The 19,383-nt window shown below is 41.8% G+C and overlaps 1 protein-coding gene across 1 annotated transcript in view; it reads left to right on the forward strand.

Annotated features, from left to right (window-relative positions):
* dnah9l (dynein, axonemal, heavy polypeptide 9 like) overlaps nt 1–19,383 on the forward strand; it is a 35,366-nt gene that overhangs the window by 15,074 nt on the left and 909 nt on the right. The window contains exons 41-88 of the mRNA XM_008301864.1: nt 296–423; nt 630–778; nt 870–1,020; nt 1,140–1,271; nt 1,383–1,556; nt 1,655–1,859; nt 2,295–2,460; nt 2,607–2,709; nt 3,016–3,153; nt 3,318–3,419; nt 3,646–3,807; nt 4,032–4,115; nt 4,507–4,616; nt 4,776–4,938; nt 5,137–5,260; nt 5,765–5,907; nt 6,013–6,174; nt 6,494–6,553; nt 6,636–6,809; nt 6,916–7,062; nt 7,295–7,408; nt 7,650–7,793; nt 8,286–8,468; nt 8,611–8,616; nt 8,784–8,885; nt 9,548–9,682; nt 10,506–10,679; nt 10,820–10,952; nt 11,093–11,195; nt 11,663–11,785; nt 11,912–12,116; nt 12,308–12,472; nt 12,600–12,740; nt 12,917–13,087; nt 13,158–13,280; nt 13,377–13,570; nt 13,741–13,889; nt 14,221–14,348; nt 14,631–14,768; nt 15,461–15,550; nt 15,641–15,832; nt 15,953–16,072; nt 16,440–16,499; nt 16,696–16,878; nt 17,186–17,368; nt 18,518–18,633; nt 18,868–18,980; nt 19,103–19,243. Coding sequence (XP_008300086.1) covers nt 296–423; nt 630–778; nt 870–1,020; nt 1,140–1,271; nt 1,383–1,556; nt 1,655–1,859; nt 2,295–2,460; nt 2,607–2,709; nt 3,016–3,153; nt 3,318–3,419; nt 3,646–3,807; nt 4,032–4,115; nt 4,507–4,616; nt 4,776–4,938; nt 5,137–5,260; nt 5,765–5,907; nt 6,013–6,174; nt 6,494–6,553; nt 6,636–6,809; nt 6,916–7,062; nt 7,295–7,408; nt 7,650–7,793; nt 8,286–8,468; nt 8,611–8,616; nt 8,784–8,885; nt 9,548–9,682; nt 10,506–10,679; nt 10,820–10,952; nt 11,093–11,195; nt 11,663–11,785; nt 11,912–12,116; nt 12,308–12,472; nt 12,600–12,740; nt 12,917–13,087; nt 13,158–13,280; nt 13,377–13,570; nt 13,741–13,889; nt 14,221–14,348; nt 14,631–14,768; nt 15,461–15,550; nt 15,641–15,832; nt 15,953–16,072; nt 16,440–16,499; nt 16,696–16,878; nt 17,186–17,368; nt 18,518–18,633; nt 18,868–18,980; nt 19,103–19,243 — 6,606 coding nt within the window. The remainder of the gene's footprint in view (nt 1–295; nt 424–629; nt 779–869; nt 1,021–1,139; nt 1,272–1,382; nt 1,557–1,654; nt 1,860–2,294; nt 2,461–2,606; nt 2,710–3,015; nt 3,154–3,317; nt 3,420–3,645; nt 3,808–4,031; nt 4,116–4,506; nt 4,617–4,775; nt 4,939–5,136; nt 5,261–5,764; nt 5,908–6,012; nt 6,175–6,493; nt 6,554–6,635; nt 6,810–6,915; nt 7,063–7,294; nt 7,409–7,649; nt 7,794–8,285; nt 8,469–8,610; nt 8,617–8,783; nt 8,886–9,547; nt 9,683–10,505; nt 10,680–10,819; nt 10,953–11,092; nt 11,196–11,662; nt 11,786–11,911; nt 12,117–12,307; nt 12,473–12,599; nt 12,741–12,916; nt 13,088–13,157; nt 13,281–13,376; nt 13,571–13,740; nt 13,890–14,220; nt 14,349–14,630; nt 14,769–15,460; nt 15,551–15,640; nt 15,833–15,952; nt 16,073–16,439; nt 16,500–16,695; nt 16,879–17,185; nt 17,369–18,517; nt 18,634–18,867; nt 18,981–19,102; nt 19,244–19,383) is intronic.

A 19,383-nucleotide genomic window follows, 5' to 3' on the forward strand; every position in this document is an offset into this window, starting at 1 on the left:
GAACCTGTTTCCTCCGGATTTTGGGTCGCTATCAAGGGGGAGTTTAATTTATTCCCCAGACTGTTCTCAGAATTAATTGGAGAGTTAAAGTACTTTTTCTGGCTCATAGTCAGTTCCTGTTTGGATAGTTTTCACATGGAATAATATTACTAGGATTTCAATACATGGATTTGCTTTAGTATAACTTTAGTTTTTATTGTTTTATTTTTGCCCCACTGCTGGTCTGACAGTAGAATAATCCAAAGAAAATCCTGTTGTTATACTACTGAATGTTTTACTTTTCACTTCACATTAGGTCTGTTCTCGTCTACTATGAGAGAACTAACCTCAGTGGGCCACGATGGACCCAAATGGATTGTTCTGGATGGGGATATTGACCCTATGTGGATCGAGTCACTCAACACAGTTATGGATGACAATAAGGTTTGTGTGCCATGTTTCCATTCTCCTGAAGCTGGATTTTGTCTTTTATCTGTGGGTTTGACAGAATTTTTACATTAACTGGCCTAAAGCCTAAACTAGAATTTGTATATTAATGTTTGTCACTACCAGTCACTGGGTGGATGCATTTTGCTTCTTTTAGCCAATGCTTAAGCTCTGCCAATCCTATTTTTCCCCTCCTGGTTAAGGTTCTAACTCTTGCCAGTAACGAGAGGATCAGTTTGTCCTCCAGCATGCGTCTACTCTTTGAGATCTCTCATCTGAAGGCTGCTACTCCAGCTACAGTTTCCAGGGCGGGAATACTGTATGTCAACCCACAGGACCTCGGCTGGAGCTCGTAAGATGCACACAAGCATGAACACTAATTATGTTGCTTTAAAATTTATATTGTGTTTTGATCAGCACTGCTGTCGTGACTGTGTACCCAGTTATGTGACAAGCTGGATAGACACCCGACAGGCCCAATCAGAGCGAGCCAACCTCACCATTTTGTTTGATAAGTACGTGCCCTACTGCCTGGAACAAGTCCGCTGCAACCTGAAAACCATCACTCCCATTCCAGAAACCAGCATGGTGCAGGTATGCTCTTATGTATATCAATAAGTGCAATAGGTTTAAATGCACATGGGAGAGCTGTTCTCAAACTGGATGCTATCTACTGTCCATTGAGGTGTAGAATTTCTGTTTTTCTCGATCAGACTCTGTGCTGCTTGTTGGATTGCCTGTTGACGGAGGAAAACACTCCAGCTGACTCTCCCAGAGAACTTTATGAGATCTACTTCGTCTTCGCTTGCGTCTGGGCTTTTGGAGGGGCTCTATTTCAGGATCATGTGTGTGGTGACTAAATGTTTGCATGCAGAGCTAACTAGCATTTTACCCTGCAGATAACTGAGATTATTATACCAGGTTATGATGTTTTGTCTACCCAACACCCATTTCAGCTGAATGACCACCGAGCCGAATTTAGCCGCTGGTGGTCTAAAGAGATGAGAGCCGTGAAGTTTCCTTCCCAGGGCACCGTCTTTGACTATTTTATTGACTCTGAGACTAAAAAGTTTGTACCCTGGAGTGAGAAGATGGTGCCTTTTGAGCTGGAGTCTGATGTACCGTTACAGGTGAGTGACTGTTCTAATGAATGTGTGTGTTTGACGACAGCCAGCAGGAATCACTGTACATTATATTAACCACATAAGTCATGTGATGTGTTTTTCAGACGGTGCTGGTCCACACCCCAGAAACAATCTGTCTGACCTTCTTTATGGATCTGCTGCTCCAGAGAGGCAAACCTATCATGTTAGTGGGCAACGCAGGAGTGGGCAAAACCATCCTGGTGTCTGATAAAGTCGCCAAGCTGAAGGAGGACTATATGGTGACCAAAGTCCCCTTCAACTACTACACCACATCAGCCATGCTGCAGCGTAAGAACCACTGAAATAAGCACAAAATATTTTTCTTTTTTCATGATCGTTTTCATTTTTTTCCGATGTCCTTACCCTTGTGAAATAGACATACACACATACCTGAGAACACTATGAAGGGCAAAATCCAGGCTGCAAAATCAATAGGCCTTTATGTATGTACTATGTGTCACAATGGGTTACAGCTTGTTGTAGTACTTAATTGCATTTTCCCATTTATGCTGCCTAAATGACACGGCCTTCAGTCCAATGCAAGCTTTTTTTTTATTCACAAGTGAAATTGATTTATCCTTGTATTTTTATTTCTTCCTTTCTGGTGCAGATCTGAGAATCACTCTACAATTCACACGTTTTCTGCTAGTGACTAATTTCATGCAAACACTGTCCAAACTTCATGCTTTTCCGAAACTGTGTTCCACATTATATGGACCTCAGGTGTCCTGGAGAAACCTCTAGAGAAGAAAGCTGGTCGTAAATTTGCTCCTCCTACCGCCAAGAGACTCATCTACTTCATAGACGACCTCAACATGCCTGAGGTGGATGGTTATGGGACTGTGCAGCCACACACACTCATACGCCAGCACCTTGACTACAACCACTGGTAAGACAAGACAAACATAATGGACACACACCCAGACCAAAGATTTCATACTGTTAAAATATACAATTCTTTAACTGAACACCACATACAGATGTCACACAGAATTTGATGGTTAAGTTGAGTGTAAATAGATGCAATTGTTTTAGGTACGACAGACAACGGTTGGTATTGAAGGAAATCCATAACTGCCAGTATATTACATGTATGAACCCAACAGCTGGAAGCTTCTCAATCAACCCCAGACTGCAGGTAAAGTCCAGGCAGCACACAGGCACAAACTGCTTACTTCTTTTCATCACCTTAATTTTCATCATAATCTTTACTTTATTAGCATTTTAGACACGTTCAACCATGCATTTACTATTGTATATATAAACGCAGAATAAACTAGATCAGCGGTTGAAAAAATAGCCAATTTACGCACCAAATTTAGCTCAATGAAAGATTTCCGAGGTGGTTTAGAGAGTAATTATAAGTGTAAATATAAATCTGAGTTTGGACCCACATAGACTCCTAGTGATGAATAATTCCTCATTTTTCCTGTCTCCATTCCAGAGACATTTCTCAGTGTTTGCAGTACATTTCCCCAGTGCTGATGCATTAGCTACCATCTTCTCCAGCATCTTGTCAGCTCATTTCCTTCAGGGAGGATTCAGCTACGGAGTGTCTCGCTCAGTTGGAACTCTCATACAGGTGCACATAAAAGCATCACTGCACCATTTGTCTACATCAAGACCTAATTTGCTCTTTTGTGTTACGCATGCAAACACTGGTCTGTCAATTTATCAACCGCCATATCCTTGACCTTGTCTCATGTATTTTGTCTGTGTCAATATGTTTTGGTTCTGCTCATCCAGGCAGCTATCTGTCTGCACCAGAAAATCAGTCAGAACTTCCTGCCTACAGCCATACGCTTCCACTACATCTTTAACCTGCGAGATCTCTCCAACATATTCCAGGTGGTACACTGTCTTCCAAAATACAACAGCAAAACTATGCTTAGACAAATTAGTGCTGGGTAACCGTGTTTAATGATTTTCATAGTAAATCTTAAGTTATTAGTTTAAGAATAATAGCAGCTGACCTGTGAAAATTTATCAGTTTTGTGAGAATGCTGATGTAGTAGATAAACAGTTAACATCAAGTGTAATCTCATCACATGATTATTTACTCTCCAATGTGTAGGGCATCCTGTTTGCCCTGCCAGAGAGTATCCGTTACCCCATTGACCTGGTTCATCTGTGGCTCCATGAGAGCTCCAGGGTTTACTCTGACAAACTGATGGAGGAAAAGGATGTGGAACTCTTCAATAAAATCCTGCTGGACACTGCCAAGAGATATTTTGAGGTAAGAAACAAAGAATACACAGCTACACCTTTATCTAAAAAATTCCAAATGTTCTTTTTTCAGACAACAAAATGTAAGAAATGGCACGCGTGATGTTTCTAGGCAATCTGCATGTCCTGTGTGAAATAATACAGCATATTTTTAGCCACTGAAGGACAGTTTGACTGTGCCCCGTTCAGTATTTTCATGTTTGTTTTTTTTCTGTTTCTGCCAATTTGCTCCAGGGAATAGATGAGTCCGTTTTTATCCACCAGCCTTTGGTGTACTGTCACTTTGCCCAGGGAGTGGGAGAGCCTCGCTATCACCAGGTTTGACACATTCATACACACCAAAGCTACCCAGAACTGTTCCAGTCTGGACTAAATGTTGCTCCTTTCAAGCATCCATTTGTTTTTTTATTACCAGTGATAATAAAAATGAGTGAGTTTAAATGTTTTTGACTTCAATCAGTTTAGTATGTAGATTGTCTGTAGCTCGCATATTCAGTGACATAATGGCACAAATTGTGCTGTCATGTTTGATCCTTCAGGAAATAAATGAGGATGAATTCACAATCATTAGCAAACTGATTGCCTTTCTTTTCTATTTGGGGTAACTTAATTTCATTATATATCTGGATGTCACCACATACTGATTTGGACACTTGCTAGTCTTACTCAAAAGAGCTAGGTTCATTAGTTTATTTGCCTGTCTTGTCAGGCTTCAGACTGGGAAAAACTCCAGAAGACACTGGCTGATGCTCTGGAACATTATAATGAGCTGCACGCTGTCATGGATCTGGTGCTGTTTGAAGAAGCGATCCAGCATGTGTGAGTAACACACACACACACACACACACACACACACACAGAGACATGTATATACAGTCAGGCACATGCTATCATGGCCAAAGAAAAGATTTACAGAGATGAGCGCAAATGTAAACCACAGACAATAAACACACCATTAAGTCCAGTGTTTGCACTCAGATGTCGCATCAGTCGTATCCTGGAGGCCCCCTATGGTAACGCCCTGCTGGTGGGGGTGGGTGGCAGCGGGAAGCAGAGTTTGTGTCGACTGGCTGCCTTCCTCAGCACGCTGGAAGTTTTCCAGATCACGCTGCGTAAAGGATATGGCATCAATGACCTCAAGGTAACCATGTATCCACTAATGCACAACAGATATGAAATGTCATTCCACTGTTGTCATTAAGAGGGTTGATGCTTATGTTTGACACAATAACTATTTCTTTGACGTGTATAATATTGCTCATGTCTTCTCTTTCCTACTTCCTCTTTGATTTTTATATTCTATACCTCCTTGTCCCTTCGATGCCTCCCACATCCACAGAGTGACATCGCAGCATTGTACATAAAGGTGGGAGTGAAGAACATCGGCACAGTGTTCCTTCATACAGATGCTCAGATTCCAGATGAACGCTTCCTGGTGCTCATCAACGATATGCTGGCCTCAGGTTTGGTCACACTGACCTTGGATGAGTGTCTTCTCTTTTTATTAGTTCAGGAGTTCTGCTTTATTGTGTAAAATCTACTGATGTGAAATCCAAGGAATGAGTGTGCTTTCTTTGGCACATTTTTTCTCATGAATACTGTATCAAGGACTTTGAGAGCACAAATTCAACAGCAGTTTTCAGGGTGAAAATTTCTCATTTTGCAGAGTTTTGTTTCTGAATAGAGAGCGGATATGGCACATTTTACACAGACACATGTAACAGTCCTCGCCAGAATTTGTCACAGAATTTTAATGCATTTCACTAATGAGATGCTGCATTCATAGTATTAATGGTAGAAAGATGGCACACAAATTAGATGTTTGTATACTTTATACTTAAAACATATTTTGTGAAAGAAAGAAAAAAACTGAGAGTGAGAAACACATCAATAATCTAACAGGTAGCAGCTGTGGCTTGAAAGCAGAAACAAACACACCCTGAGCTTGCATTGTTTGTGTCGTTTAGGGGATATTCCAGACCTGTTTAGCGACGAAGAAGTGGATATGATTGTGACATCGATCCGCATGGAGCTGAGGGGATTAGGACTCATAGATAGCAGAGACAACTGTTGGAGCTTTTTCATCGAAAGAATACGAAGACAGCTCAAGGTCTGAAACATGATTTATTATTTCATATTAAACCGTACAACAAGTGTGATATATCGACAATATCCTTCATCTCAATCTTTTTCGACCGCCTGCGCCATCATCCAGGTGGTCTTGTGTTTCTCTCCAGTCGGATTCACGTTGCGCACACGTGCACGGAAGTTTCCGGCTCTGGTAAATTGCACTGCCATTGATTGGTTTCACCCTTGGCCTCAGCTTGCTCTGCACTCTGTCAGCTCTACGTTCATAGAGAAGATACCTGGACTGGAGGTAACAACACACTTCTCTTAAGGGGAGCTGAAATGCATATGTACAAAGTGTTACACATACATTTTAACACTGAATACGGTTTAAATGCATGAACCCATAGTGCTAATTATACAAGTATCTCAAATAGTAGAAAGTCTAATATACATACTTGTAATATCCATGTGTATGAACGACTTAAACAGTATTTGTGTGGCTTAAATAAATTTGTATCATTGATATTATTAAGTATGTCTGTGTTAATACATCCACTATTACATTTGCTATCAGTAGTAGTACAATTATCATTTCCTGAATCCATGTGTGTCTTTATGCTGTGCAGCCAAAAGTGAGGGCCTCCATCAGTGAGTTCATCTCCTACGCCCACACATGTGTCAACGAGGTGAGAGCCGCTGCAAAGCACCGTGAGCAATTATCGCTCTTGACGTCTTCTTTGACGTGACTTGTTTGACTGCACCACACAGGTGAGTGTCAAGTACCAGCAGAATGAAAAGCACTTCAACTACACCACTCCAAAGAGCTTCCTCGAATTCATGAAGCTGTATGACAACCTACTGGGAAAAAAACGCACAGAGCTGACCCAGAAGATGGAACGATTAGAGAACGGACTGCAGAAACTGCAGACGACTGCCTCGCAGGTTAGAAAATGTACTCTATAAGGCACTAATGCAAGTCAAAGTTTGCTATGTGTCCACTGTCTACGAGTAAACTTTCTGAGCTTTCTTTTTCTTACCTTTTTTGCAGGTGGAGGATCTCAAAGCCAAGTTAGCAGTGCAGGAGGTGGAGTTGTGGCAGAGGAACACAGACATTGAGGCTCTCATCGCTAAGATAGGACAACAGACAGATAAGCTGAACCAAGAGAGAGCTGTTGCTGATGCTGAAGAGCAGAGGGTAAGAGTGTGCGATTCTAGGGCCTCTCAAGTAGCAACAGAAGAGACATGAAGCCCTGTATTATGAAAATTACTGCACATTTTGAGGTTCATTTAATGCCACTTCCTCAATGAGAGGGTCAACAGGGAAGACAGGGAAGAGGAGTAATAACATGGAACAGAAATAACCCAAAATGGCAACAATCCATTTCAAGTGCACAGATGACTTCACGCATCTTTTTGTGATTGTTCAGGTGGCAGCAATTCAGGCTGAAGTGACCAAACAGCAGCAGGAGACCGAGGAGGACTTGGCCAAGGCTGAACCTGCCCTACAGGCAGCAAACACAGCCCTCAATACACTCAACAGGGTAAAACACATAAATACAGGGACCTGAATCCTTTCAGCGTGTTTTATTCGTTTTATTTTATTGCATTCAGCTTGTTTTATATGTCCATCGTAAGAAAAAGAAAGAGACGTTACGAGGTTGTCTCCATTCCAGCCACCTAATTCAAAGTGTGTGTGTGTGTGTGTGTGTGTGTGTGTGTGGGTGGGTGTGTGTGTGTGTGTGTGTGTGTGCGTGCGTGCGTGTGATTTTCTGTGTGATCCAGCTGAACCTGACAGAGCTGAGGACGTTTCCCAACCCTCCAGCTATTGTCACCAACGTCTCAGCAGCTGTTCTGGTGCTACTGGCTCCCCAAGGCCGAATCCCCAAAGATCGCAGCTGGAAAGCTTCCAAGATGGTCATGAGCAAGGTGATATTTTACAGCGATGTCTTGTGGTTTTTCGTTGATTAATGGCTGAATTCAACGAAGCCAAAAAAGTCCATCACAGATAAATCCCCTAAACTGCTGAAATAACATGTTTTACTTTTTAAATGATTTGTTGCAATTTTGCTACTTTTTCTTCAACAACTCAAAATTGAATATTCATTTTTAGTGTGACTGTTTTATATTTTTTGCAGTGTGCGATGACTGCTGGTATTTTGTCATTTCCTTCCTTGCTCTGCTCCTATTTCATCTCAGTGCGGCTGTAATAGATAAAACTAAAGAAAAAAGAGGTTTAAAGAAGCACTGCGATACATTAGGCTACAGAGCTTTGCATTTTTATTTTATTCTACTTCCTTATTCCCGCTCACGATTTAGAATCCAAAAAAGCCTGCAGGGATATTTATACTTGGAGACTGTGACACCATTTTATCTAATCCGCGTACACACACACACCTTTGCACACAAATGCACCTCCAGGTGGATGACTTCCTGCAGGCCCTGGTGAACTTTGACAAAGAGCACATCCCCGAGGCCACAGTGAGGTGCGTGAGAGACGAGTACCTCAGCGACCCGGAGTTCAACCCCGATTTTGTGCGACAGAAATCCTCGGCCGCCGCGGGGCTTTGTTCCTGGGTGATCAACATCGTACGATTCCATGAGGTGCGCACATGTCGCCCAGCTGTCACATATATTTAACGTCACCCATGCTAATCCTAAGTGATGTTTTTCCACTGTACAGCACACTGTTCTGGATTTCATACGTTTATTTTCCTCTCCCCGACACTTATGCTGCCTTGGATAGATTTTTGTAAGTATATTTCTACTTTGCTGTCTTGATTTGTACAATTTTAAAAAGGAATTTTGTGTAACATTTCATGAATGTGTTCGTGAGAATGAGCTGCATTCCAGTCTGTAGGTTTTTGTTGGTGATATTCACGATAACGACTAATCATTACGGAATGTGCATGTCTCCAGGTTTTCTGCGAGGTGGAGATGAAGAGGATGTGTCTGTCTCAGGCTAACGCTGATTTGGCCGAAGCTGCTGAGAAGCTCGAGGTCATCAGGAAGAAACTTGCTGTAAGTCTGATGACATCATTGTTTCTGTCTTATGTTAGTTTTACCGTTACTTGTATATCAGGGTTTCTCCTGCCTCAGAATGGGCTTTAGGTGATGACTACGCACTGCATTAGCTTCTCTGACAGAAATGCATATGTTTTTCTGTTATTTCTGACGATTGAATTCAACAAAAAATGTCTATTTTGCTTGAGTCAGTGAAAACTTCTAACACCCCAAAAAATTCTCTATGCAGGAAAAAATACTGCAGATTCATTATTTATTGTTAGACAACAAAATGAACTGGTTGTTATTTACAACAATAGCAACCACTTGCATTTCACTGACGTTTTTGCTGCTGCTTTTTGTTAAGTTCAACAACTCTGACTGCTGGTGGCAATGATTCTTTTACAGGCCGGTTAATGTGTACTTTTTTCCTCGTCCTGCAGCAATTTCTGTACAATTTTAATTATTCCTTGAAGCGTTCTATTAGCTTGTTGAACAACTTGTAGTTAAATCCTCCTTTTAAGTGAACAAGTTTAGTATGCAGGGGAATATTTAGTTTCATTACATTATTGTCAGGTCCCATACTACATAATACAGTCTTGTTTGTAAGAAATACTTCCAGAATATGAACAGCCACAAGTCATTATATTTGTGCCTGTTCCTCTCCTCTTCTTTCTTAGGAACTGGATAGTAGTCTGGAAACCCTGACAACAGCATTTGAAAAAGCCACGTCAGAGAAACTTAGCTTTCAGGAAGAGGTCAACCGCACCAACAAGACAATAGAACTAGCCAATCGGCTGGTCAAAGGACTAGAGGTGGGCTGAACAGCTGGTAACGGATCATTTTCATTCATTTTTGTGACCATATGAGGGGTTCAGTGTCAAAGCGGGCCAAACCACAAAAAATACAAAGTTCAGTTTTATGTTTTTTTTGATAAGTGTTTATAGTCTACTAGTTTGTGGCAAAGCGGTCCAACCAGCAGCCCACTAGTAATGTCACAATGCGACTTTGAGGTTTGGCCCATAATGGTTTTGGCATGAAAATTTAGTGGCAAACTGGGCCAAGCCATCGGAATCGCTGAGCATTATATCATAGGTGCAGGTAGTCACACATGTTTGCGATTCAAGACAGCGGACAGCCCCGTGAAAACTCAACTCATAGGTATGATAAGATACAACAAAAACTTAATTAACCACCACCAAGCATCTATTTCTACCCAGTGGTCCTCAAAAGTATGTCTCGTTCTGTATGATGACCCAGGTAAACTCTTCAATTCTGTTTAGCAAGACAAACCTTGAATCAGTTTTTTTTCTCAAAAAATAGAAAATATGGTGTGGCCCACTTTGGCACTCAGCAAAAGAAAAAATAAGTCATCACAAAGCAGCTGTTTCTATCTCTGGACAGTGCTGAAACATCTTTGGATGCATATAATGACTCCTCCAACAACCAGGATTTTTTTTTAGCAACACAAAATTCTGACCCCATTTTTCTCCAAAACTAGTAAATGTGGTTTGGCCCACTTTGGCACTAACTTTTGTCTGCTTTTATGCATTGATTACACTGAAGTATTTTGGAGGTAAAAGGCTGTTTCCTGTGCAACACCCAAAGCGATTGTATGTTTCTGTGTGTTTATTTCAGAGTGAGAATGTGCGCTGGGCCCACTCTGTGGCTCAGTATCACGAACAGGAGGAAACTCTCTGCGGGGATGTCCTCCTCACTGCAGCTTTCATCTCTTATGCTGGTTCTTTCTCCAAGAAGTACAGGGGAGAGCTGCTGGACAACTTGTGGATGCCGTTCCTGCGCACCCAGAAGGTTACAGTCGTGAAACCAGTGAAATATTCTCCTACAACAGTTACTCCTTTAACTGTCTGTCCCTTCCACAGCTGGCTAACGTTAGATTTCAATGTTAACCAGCATCTGTATGAATAAACACCTCTGTTTGTCTTCATCAGATGCCCATTCCCATGACAGGAGGCTTGGATCCAGTGTCGATGTTGACTGACGACGCGATGGTGGCTCAGTGGAACAACGAAGGCTTACCAGGAGACAAAATGTCCACTCAGAATGCGACCATCCTCACTAACTGTAAGGAGTAGTTTTACATCCGTCATCTTTTCATGGTGGCAACAGACTCTTTCTTACTATCAGAACAAATAGTACAGCACAAGGTTTACTTTGTTATGCTGGCAAATCTCCACGTGTAGGTAATGTGTGTGTCTTTGCAGGTGAGCGCTGGCCTCTCCTCATCGACCCTCAGCTGCAGGGCATCAAGTGGATCAAAAGTCGCTATGGTAACAGCCTCAAGGTTGTCAGTCTAGGCCAGAGAGGGTAAGTGTTTCCATTTTTACCATCTCAGGTGTTCAAAAGAAATCTCTACAACACCTGAAATGGTGTTGTCCACTATATCCGTCACATTCTGCATAAATGTACATACAATTGCACATAAAGCTGATGTTTTACTGCTTATTTTGTACAGTCCATTGCCTTTATTTATCTTTTTTATTTTTATCTATTCTGTATTTGTATTGATTTGCATTTGTAATGGATTGTAAAGAAAGAATTTCATATGACAGGAAAACATGTTTGAATCTTGAATCTTGACACATTTAGTTTTCTATGTGGGAAAGCTGTTAATGTGAAAAGTTCTGACATAACATAAACCCGCTACCATAAACTTTTCCTCCTGCTTTTCAGGTGTGTTATTAGTTTATCACTGTGGAGGAATTGACATTATTTGTGTAATTGTCATTTTTTATTTTTATTTTTTAATCTACTAATGTTTAATGTTGTTCCAGATATGTAGACGTCATTGAGCAGGCTGTAGTAGCAGGAGACACTGTCCTCATTGAGAACCTTGAGGAGACCATTGACCCTGTTATTGACCCACTGCTGGGGCGATACACAATCAAGAAGGGCAGGTAACAAACAGAAACACAAGTGGGCATGTGTATAAAAAATTTTTTTTTAAAAAGCTGACCATCTGTTTCTCTTCAGTTTTGTAACATCCTCCACCCTCTGCTTTTCTCTCTGTCCTGCTGCCACAGCTGTATAAAGGTCGGGGACAAAGAGTGCTTCTTCCACCCAGGCTTTAGACTGATTCTCCACACAAAGCTGGCGAATCCTCACTACAAGCCAGAGATTCAAGCACAAACCACCCTCATCAATTTTACAGTGACCAGGGACGGATTGGAGGACCAGCTTCTAGCCCAGGTGGTAAATCAGGAGAGACCAGACCTCGAGCACCTTAAGGTGGGTCCTTATCAGGTTCCTCTCGTACTACATCAAAAATATGTCTTACAACTTCATGCTCTTAAACTTCTATTCCAGCAAACATATGTGTGTCCGTGCTAAAGTGTATCATAGAAGCAGTAATGACTAAATGTAATACGTTCACAGTTTTAGTTCATTTTTTCGGATTTGTTTTCATATTCTTCCTGCAGAGCGAACTGACAAAACAGCAGAACATGTTTAAGATTGAGCTGAAGCTTCTCGAGGACGAGCTGCTAACCAGGCTGTCCGCTGCAGAGAGTAACTTCCTCGGTGACAACGTGCTGGTGGAGAAGCTTGAAACAACGAAGCACACTGCTGCCGAGATTGAAATGAAGGTAACAGGGCAACGGCATGCTCAGTTGTAATGACATGAGTGGAATATTGGAGTGACTTTTACCCCTCAGTATATTTTTTCTCTTATTCTCCACCTTTATGTCTGTCCTCTTTGTCCCTTGTTTTTAGGTTCTGGAAGCTAAAGTTAATGAAGTGAAGATAAACGAAGCTAGAGAACACTATCGCCCGGTCGCCGTCAGAGCTTCTCTGCTCTACTTCATCATGAATGATCTCAACAAGATCAACCCCATGTACCAGTTCAGCCTGAAGGTAACCACAGCAGAATACAAGGAGCCAACTCGGCCTGGGAACTTACAAATTCGATTTAAAGGAGGCAGAAGTGCATATAAACTTGCAGCCTAAGCGCTTCAAAGCACAGAGAGCATTGCTGTAATTTGTCATTAAACAATTACATCTCACAAATCAATTCTTCCTGTTGTTCTCAGGCCTTTAACGTTGTTTTCCACAAAGCGGTGGAGATGGCGGAGGCCAGCGAGGATGTACAGAGCCGAGTGAACACGCTCATAGACTGCGTCACGTACTCCACCTTCAACTACATCAGCAGGGGACTGTTTGAGAGAGACAAGCTCACCTTTACTGCACAGCTGGCCTTCCAGGTGTGTAGGTGTTTGTGTTAGTGTCAGAGAGAGACTGTGTCTTGTCCCTGACTGGGTTCTCTCTTTTTAGTTGCTGCTGATGAGCAAGGAGATAGATGTGAGAGAGCTCGACTTCCTGCTACGTTTCAACATTGACCACAGCTATAACAGCCCCCTTGACTTTCTCTCCAACCCAGCGTGGAGCGCCATCAAGGTTCACAAGCACATACACATCCGCACAGGCTGTTTTTGCTGCCTGTACACAAATTGCACTGCAAATCACCACCTGCTGTCCCTCGTTTTTGCCCAGGTGATGAGTTTTACTGATGAGTTTCGTGGTCTGGACCGGGACATCGAAGGTTCACCCAAGCGTTGGAAGAAGCTGGTGGAGTCGGGGTGTCCGGAAAAGGAAAAGTTTCCTCAGGAGTGGAAGGGAAAAAGTTCGCTGCAGAAACTGATCATGATGAGAGCATTGAGACCCGACCGAATGACCTATGCTCTTAGGTGATGAAAGTTATTTTGTCCATACCTCATAGTATGTACTTTTATTCACTTATTATTGAGCAACTATATCTTTATTATATCTTTTCAGCCATCCACCTTTCTGACACTTTTTTTTTTTTTTCAAACCAATGCCATTTCTGCTCTTCCCTCTCCCCGTTGGCCTACCATAGGAACTTTGTGGAAGAGAAGCTCGGGGTGAAGTATACAGAAGGCCGAAAAACTGACTTTGCAAAGTCCTTCAGAGAAAGCGGTCCAGCCTCTCCTGTGTTTTTCATTCTCTCTCCCGGAGTGGACCCACTTAAAGATGTGGAATCGCTGGGTACTGTTCACGCAAACTCAAACACATCATCATATACTTATACTACCTTCATTCCATATTCATGCGAAGTGATCAAATAAGTGTCCCAGTCACTGCTTTACAATGCAGCAATAGCACCGTAAAAATGTAATAACTGTATACAAGAGTTGTTAGAGAGACAGAAATTGTAGATTATAGAAACAATGAGTGTGATAAGTGCAGATAAAGAATGTTTTACAGAGTTCTACAATGTAATCACAAAGGGTCTAGTCATTTTTGGACTTTAAAGGAGATTTTTTTTTTTTAACTCTGTGAACATATAAAAAAAAAAATCAGTCCTGTCTGTTCCCAGGAAGGAAGCTGGGTTTTACTATTGACCTTGGGAAGCTTCACAACGTCTCCTTGGGTCAGGGACAGGAAACTGTGGCTGAAATTGCCATGGAAAAGGCTGCCAAGGAGGGTCACTGGGTCATACTGCAGGTCTGGTTGCAAGAAAAATGGTTTTATCTTGAATGTTTGGATAGAGAGAGCACATATTTCATCATAGGCAAGAAATATCTGACTGAAAGCCAATCCCTGTAGTTTCTGAATAAATACAATCCAAAAATAATTTCAGGATTTTAATAGTTGACAATGTACAGTTTATTAATTTCATTCCGATATTAGTGTTTAAATTGTATATTTGCTATTGGTTACTTTGTGTTCTGTTGTGTATGCTATAATGAGTTTTTAATTATGTCTTTCCCATCCATTTCCCTGCAGAACATCCATCTGGTTGCTCGCTGGCTGGGTGCGCTTGAGAAGCTCCTGGAGCGCTGCTGTGAAGACAGTCATCCGGACTACAGAGTGTTTATGAGCGCAGAACCAACGTCTACACCCCAGGAACACATTATCCCACAGGTACTGTTATCTCACTTCATCTCAGTGTCAAGCACATACACATTATGAAAGTCCACTGTAAAATATCATAAGAGAATTAATTCTTTCTTCTTTTTTTTTTTTAGTTTGTTTCATATATGTAATGTATATGAGTTTGGTCATTTCTGCTTCGATAAACTTAAGATGTCTTTTTATTTTCAGACTGCTTTACAACTTAAAAGCTTGAGTTATAAAAACTTGAGGCATTTTGACTTAGAATGATGAGCTGAAAGAGCAAAGTTAAAAGAAACAAAACTTGCATATATGCAGACTTTCCAGGAAGCATTGCTAGAGAGTTACACTTCCCCAGAGACTCTTACATTTTATAGTTTCAGATAACAGTCATGGCGGAAACCTGTTGTGTCTCTTCAATGCAAGTTTAATCAAGTTATGGTTGTTTCATTTCATAATAATTTAAAACAATTCTAACCATGACAAAGGTTAATAGTCAGTCCCTACACCGGTAGACTCTGAACTAATTAATTAACAACAATGCATTACCTCGCATCTTAAAGACAGCAGAGAAACGTACATTTCTAAGCTAAACAAACTCAAAATAATTTACAGTGTTTCTTTACTTTAGTCACGTATTTCTCCTGCAATGCTCATCACTGTTCTGTATTTATAGACACTAAGTGCAGATGTAAATATTTTTATTTACATGTTTTATTCAGGGCATTCTGGAAAATGCTATCAAGATCACCAATGAACCTCCTACAGGCATGCATGCCAATTTCCATGCTGCTCTGGATAACTTTGACCAGGTGAGTTTTTTTGACTTTGTGCGAGCAGTACATGTGTATATATTGTTTCTTCATCAGCCTATTCATTCATTTCATATGGCTCCTCTCTAGGACATCCTGGACCAGTGCAGCCGTGAGCAGGAGTTTAAAACCATCCTCTTCTCTCTGTGCTACTTTCATGCCTGTGTGGCAGAAAGGAGGAAGTTTGGACCACAGGGTTGGAACAGGAAGTATCCATTCAACACCGGAGACCTGACTATATCGGTTAATGTCCTCTACAACTACCTGGAAGCTAATGCACAGGTGGGCTGTGTTTGTGCTGTTGGCGACTGATGTGTGAGTGGGTGGGCTGCAGCATGATGAAGCTGATGAAGGTGGTGATTGTACTGGCTGGCAGTGATTTTTATTATTATGATGCTGAAGGTGCCATGGGAGGACCTGAGGTATCTGTTTGGGGAGATCATGTATGGAGGACACATCACTGACGACTGGGACAGACGGCTCTGCAGGACGTACCTGGAGGAATACATGCAGCCCAACCAGGTCTGTATGTGCGAGTATGATAGAAAGATAAACGGGGCTTTAGTGTGTCGGCACATTCGGTTGCTTTCTGCCAAACAAAAACTGGCTCCTGTGCAGACATTATATGGTAGCCAGATTGAACTGCTTTTCTAGTGCAGGCTTGGGCCATTTTGGGCTGAAATTCAGCTCCAGTTAGCAGCAGACTGGCCGGTTTTTGGCCAGACTTCCCATGAAAGCTCAGAAGCTGAATATTTTGGCACGAGTGTCTGGCAACCAGGTGCGCTAGACTACGGAGTGTTGGCCACCTGGGATGGAATAATTTCATGTTTTTGTGCTTGAGACCTAAAGCTAACAATCCTTCCTCTCTCTATTTCTTTTTATTACCTAGTTTGACCGGAAGCTTTCATTGGCACCTGGGTTTGTCGTTCCCTCCAACTTGGACTACAAGGTAAGCTGAAGTAGATATTGTTGACGAATCATTTTCTTGAAGTTTAACCTTTTTTGTCAGAGCTCGCTAATGTCGTGCAATTATCTAGTGTGAAATAGACACATGTTCAATCAGTGAAAAGATAAGAGAACATTAGGGCAGCTTATACACTAAACATGCCTGACTGGTAAATAAATGGGTCATGATGCATCCCCAGGGCTACCATGATTTCATCGATGAGATGCTGCCCCATGAGAGCCCGGTGCATTACGGGTTACACCCCAACGCCGAAATTGAGTTCTTGACAGTGACGTCAGATAACCTCTTTCACACTCTGCTGGAGCTGCAGTCTCCTGATGCCGTGATGGGGGAGGGAGCGTCTCAGACGCTGGAGGAGAAGGTAGCTCCACACACTGAATAATGCCTATATGGGATTAACTGTTGTTTTTTTATTGAATGGAATTGAGAAACTTTACTTTTTATTAACTGACTCAACACTGTATCTGTATTAACCCAAAACAACATGGAAAAGATACAGGCACACATGCTGTCTGTGTTCATTCATCCAGTGTTTGCACATTTATTTAGCAACACTTCCAACACCCACTCTCTACTTCCGTAGTTTTAGGAGAAATAAAGTAGAGAGAAAAGCGAACATGAACTTTCTTTCTATGCTCTGATCATTTTCTAACTCCACCCTCCTTCAGGTAAAAACTATTTTAGATGAAGTGCTGGAAAAGCTGCCAGAGGAGTACAATATGTCCGACATCACCTCCAAGACGGCTGAACGATCCCCATACATCCTGGTCTGCTTCCAGGAATGTGAGCGCATGAACACACTCATTTCCGAGATACGCCGCTCGCTGAAGGAGCTTGACCTTGGACTCAAGGTGGGCTTATTCCTCTGTGTGCTTGTATGTTCGTTCGTTACACTGAAGTCCACAGCTTCACAGCTTTGTGAGATTAGTTCTATGTCTGACTAGACAGACAGACAGTAGGTAGCTGTTACAGACGAGTATATAGATTACGACATTTGTTTAATTGTTGAAATAGATTTTTAGAGGGCATCAGTAAATAATTTGATTTCCATGGTCAAGAGTGAACGTTATAAGTAGGATCATGTTAACACTTTGCTACATTACAGAGAATTATGAAACTGCAGCTAATATTGAGCATCTAAAATACAAACATTACAAGCACACACACGACACGAGTCAAAAAAAGGAAAGGGTAATGAGTCTGACTGTTTCTGAAAAGACAGCAAGACGACTGAACATTTTCTTAATTAGACTAATCATATAATGCACCTCAGCGCAGCCTCTTCTGGGTATGTAATTACAGAAACTATAGGATCCGTCTTTAATGCTGCCATCAGTGTGTCACTGATTCATCCCAGCCTCCCTTTACAAAAGACTCCTGGCTGCTGAATCAGTGGACTGTCAGGAAATCCATCAAGCTTTCTCCAGCTCTGTCTGTCTCTTCACCTGCCCTCTCTGTGTGCCAGCAATTCATGGTGCACAGGAGATCATGAACCCTGAGTTAGCCTGAGTTAGCCTCTGAAATGATCCCAGTCTTTGGATTTCCTGCCCAACAAAAGCACTGACTAAAAAAGCACTATCCGAAAACCACAAAGATCAGCTGTGTAAAGGATAAGATCTGTTCGAGAGTGAGCGTATTCACGTATATTGAACTTTCTTCTAATTTTTTTTGTCCTGCAACCACACAACCAAACAAAACAAAAAGATTCCCCTCATCAATTATTGTTCAGTCTTTCGGGGGCCGCCCCATTTGTCTGGAGGATGCATAAACATGGAGGCATGAAAAAGCACATACTGTTGACAAAATGAATATCCAGTAACATCCTTTGTCTTTTTTAGTCATATATTCCCAGAAAAATGCACAATAGAATAAAGTGATTTTCCTGTTTTGCTAGCAGCTGTTTGAGACAATAATTAGACTAAAATTCAATGTGATCACATTTCACTGATGTTAATTTGCTACATGTAGCGCTTTCAGACTGATAGCTCTTTCTGTCAAAGGGTGAACTGGCCATGTCCTCTGAGATGGAGAAGCTGCAGACGGCCTTGTTCTTTGATAACGTCCCCGACACCTGGACCAAGCTGGCCTACCCCTCTACCTACAGCCTCTCTGTCTGGTGTGTGCATCAGTTTGTGTGATTGAATGGTGTAATTTCAAAAATGTGATGATTAGATGACCTAAATCAAGGTTTTGTTTTGCTTTGTGTATAAGCTACTGTATTTAAGTCCAAAAAATTGGACGAGCCGCTTGAAATACTGTGCTGTTAGACATAACAGATAGTAAATGATAAGTCTACTTCATCTAATGCAGTTGCTGTTTTTACCCAAACAGCTGTCTTTTCTCTGTTCAGGTACAATGATGTGATGCAGCGTTGTAAAGAGTTGGACAGCTGGACTCAGGACCTTTCTCTGCCCAGTGTTGTCTGGATTTCCGGATTGTTTAATCCACAGTCCTTCCTCACTGGTAACACACATTTGTTTATACAGAGAACAGTTCTACCAAGACATACAGTGTTCCCTCTCTCTCCACTGTTGGTCCACACATCATTAATTCTCGGTCTTTTCCTCGTGTCCTTGCTTTTCCAGCTGTAATGCAGTCTCTGGCGCGTAAGAACGAGTGGCCTCTGGACAAAGTGAATCTGACAGTGGACGTGACCAAGAAGTTTAAGGAGGAGTTCAACCAGCCGGCCAGGGAGGGCGCATATGTGTATGGACTTTACATGGAAGGTAAACAAACTTCATCTTTTATTTGCTCTTTATTGTGGTGCTGTTTGACAGGCCCTGAGTCTGATTCCTGAGCAAAATACTTTCTCCAAACTGTCCCCTCTCTGTGAATCAGTTCCAATAGCTGCACAAGGTTAGTCTCT

This window comes from Stegastes partitus, unplaced genomic scaffold, assembly GCF_000690725.1.
Source record: "Stegastes partitus isolate 25-593 unplaced genomic scaffold, Stegastes_partitus-1.0.2 Scaffold1722, whole genome shotgun sequence".
NCBI classification, from domain to species: domain Eukaryota; kingdom Metazoa; phylum Chordata; class Actinopteri; family Pomacentridae; genus Stegastes; species Stegastes partitus.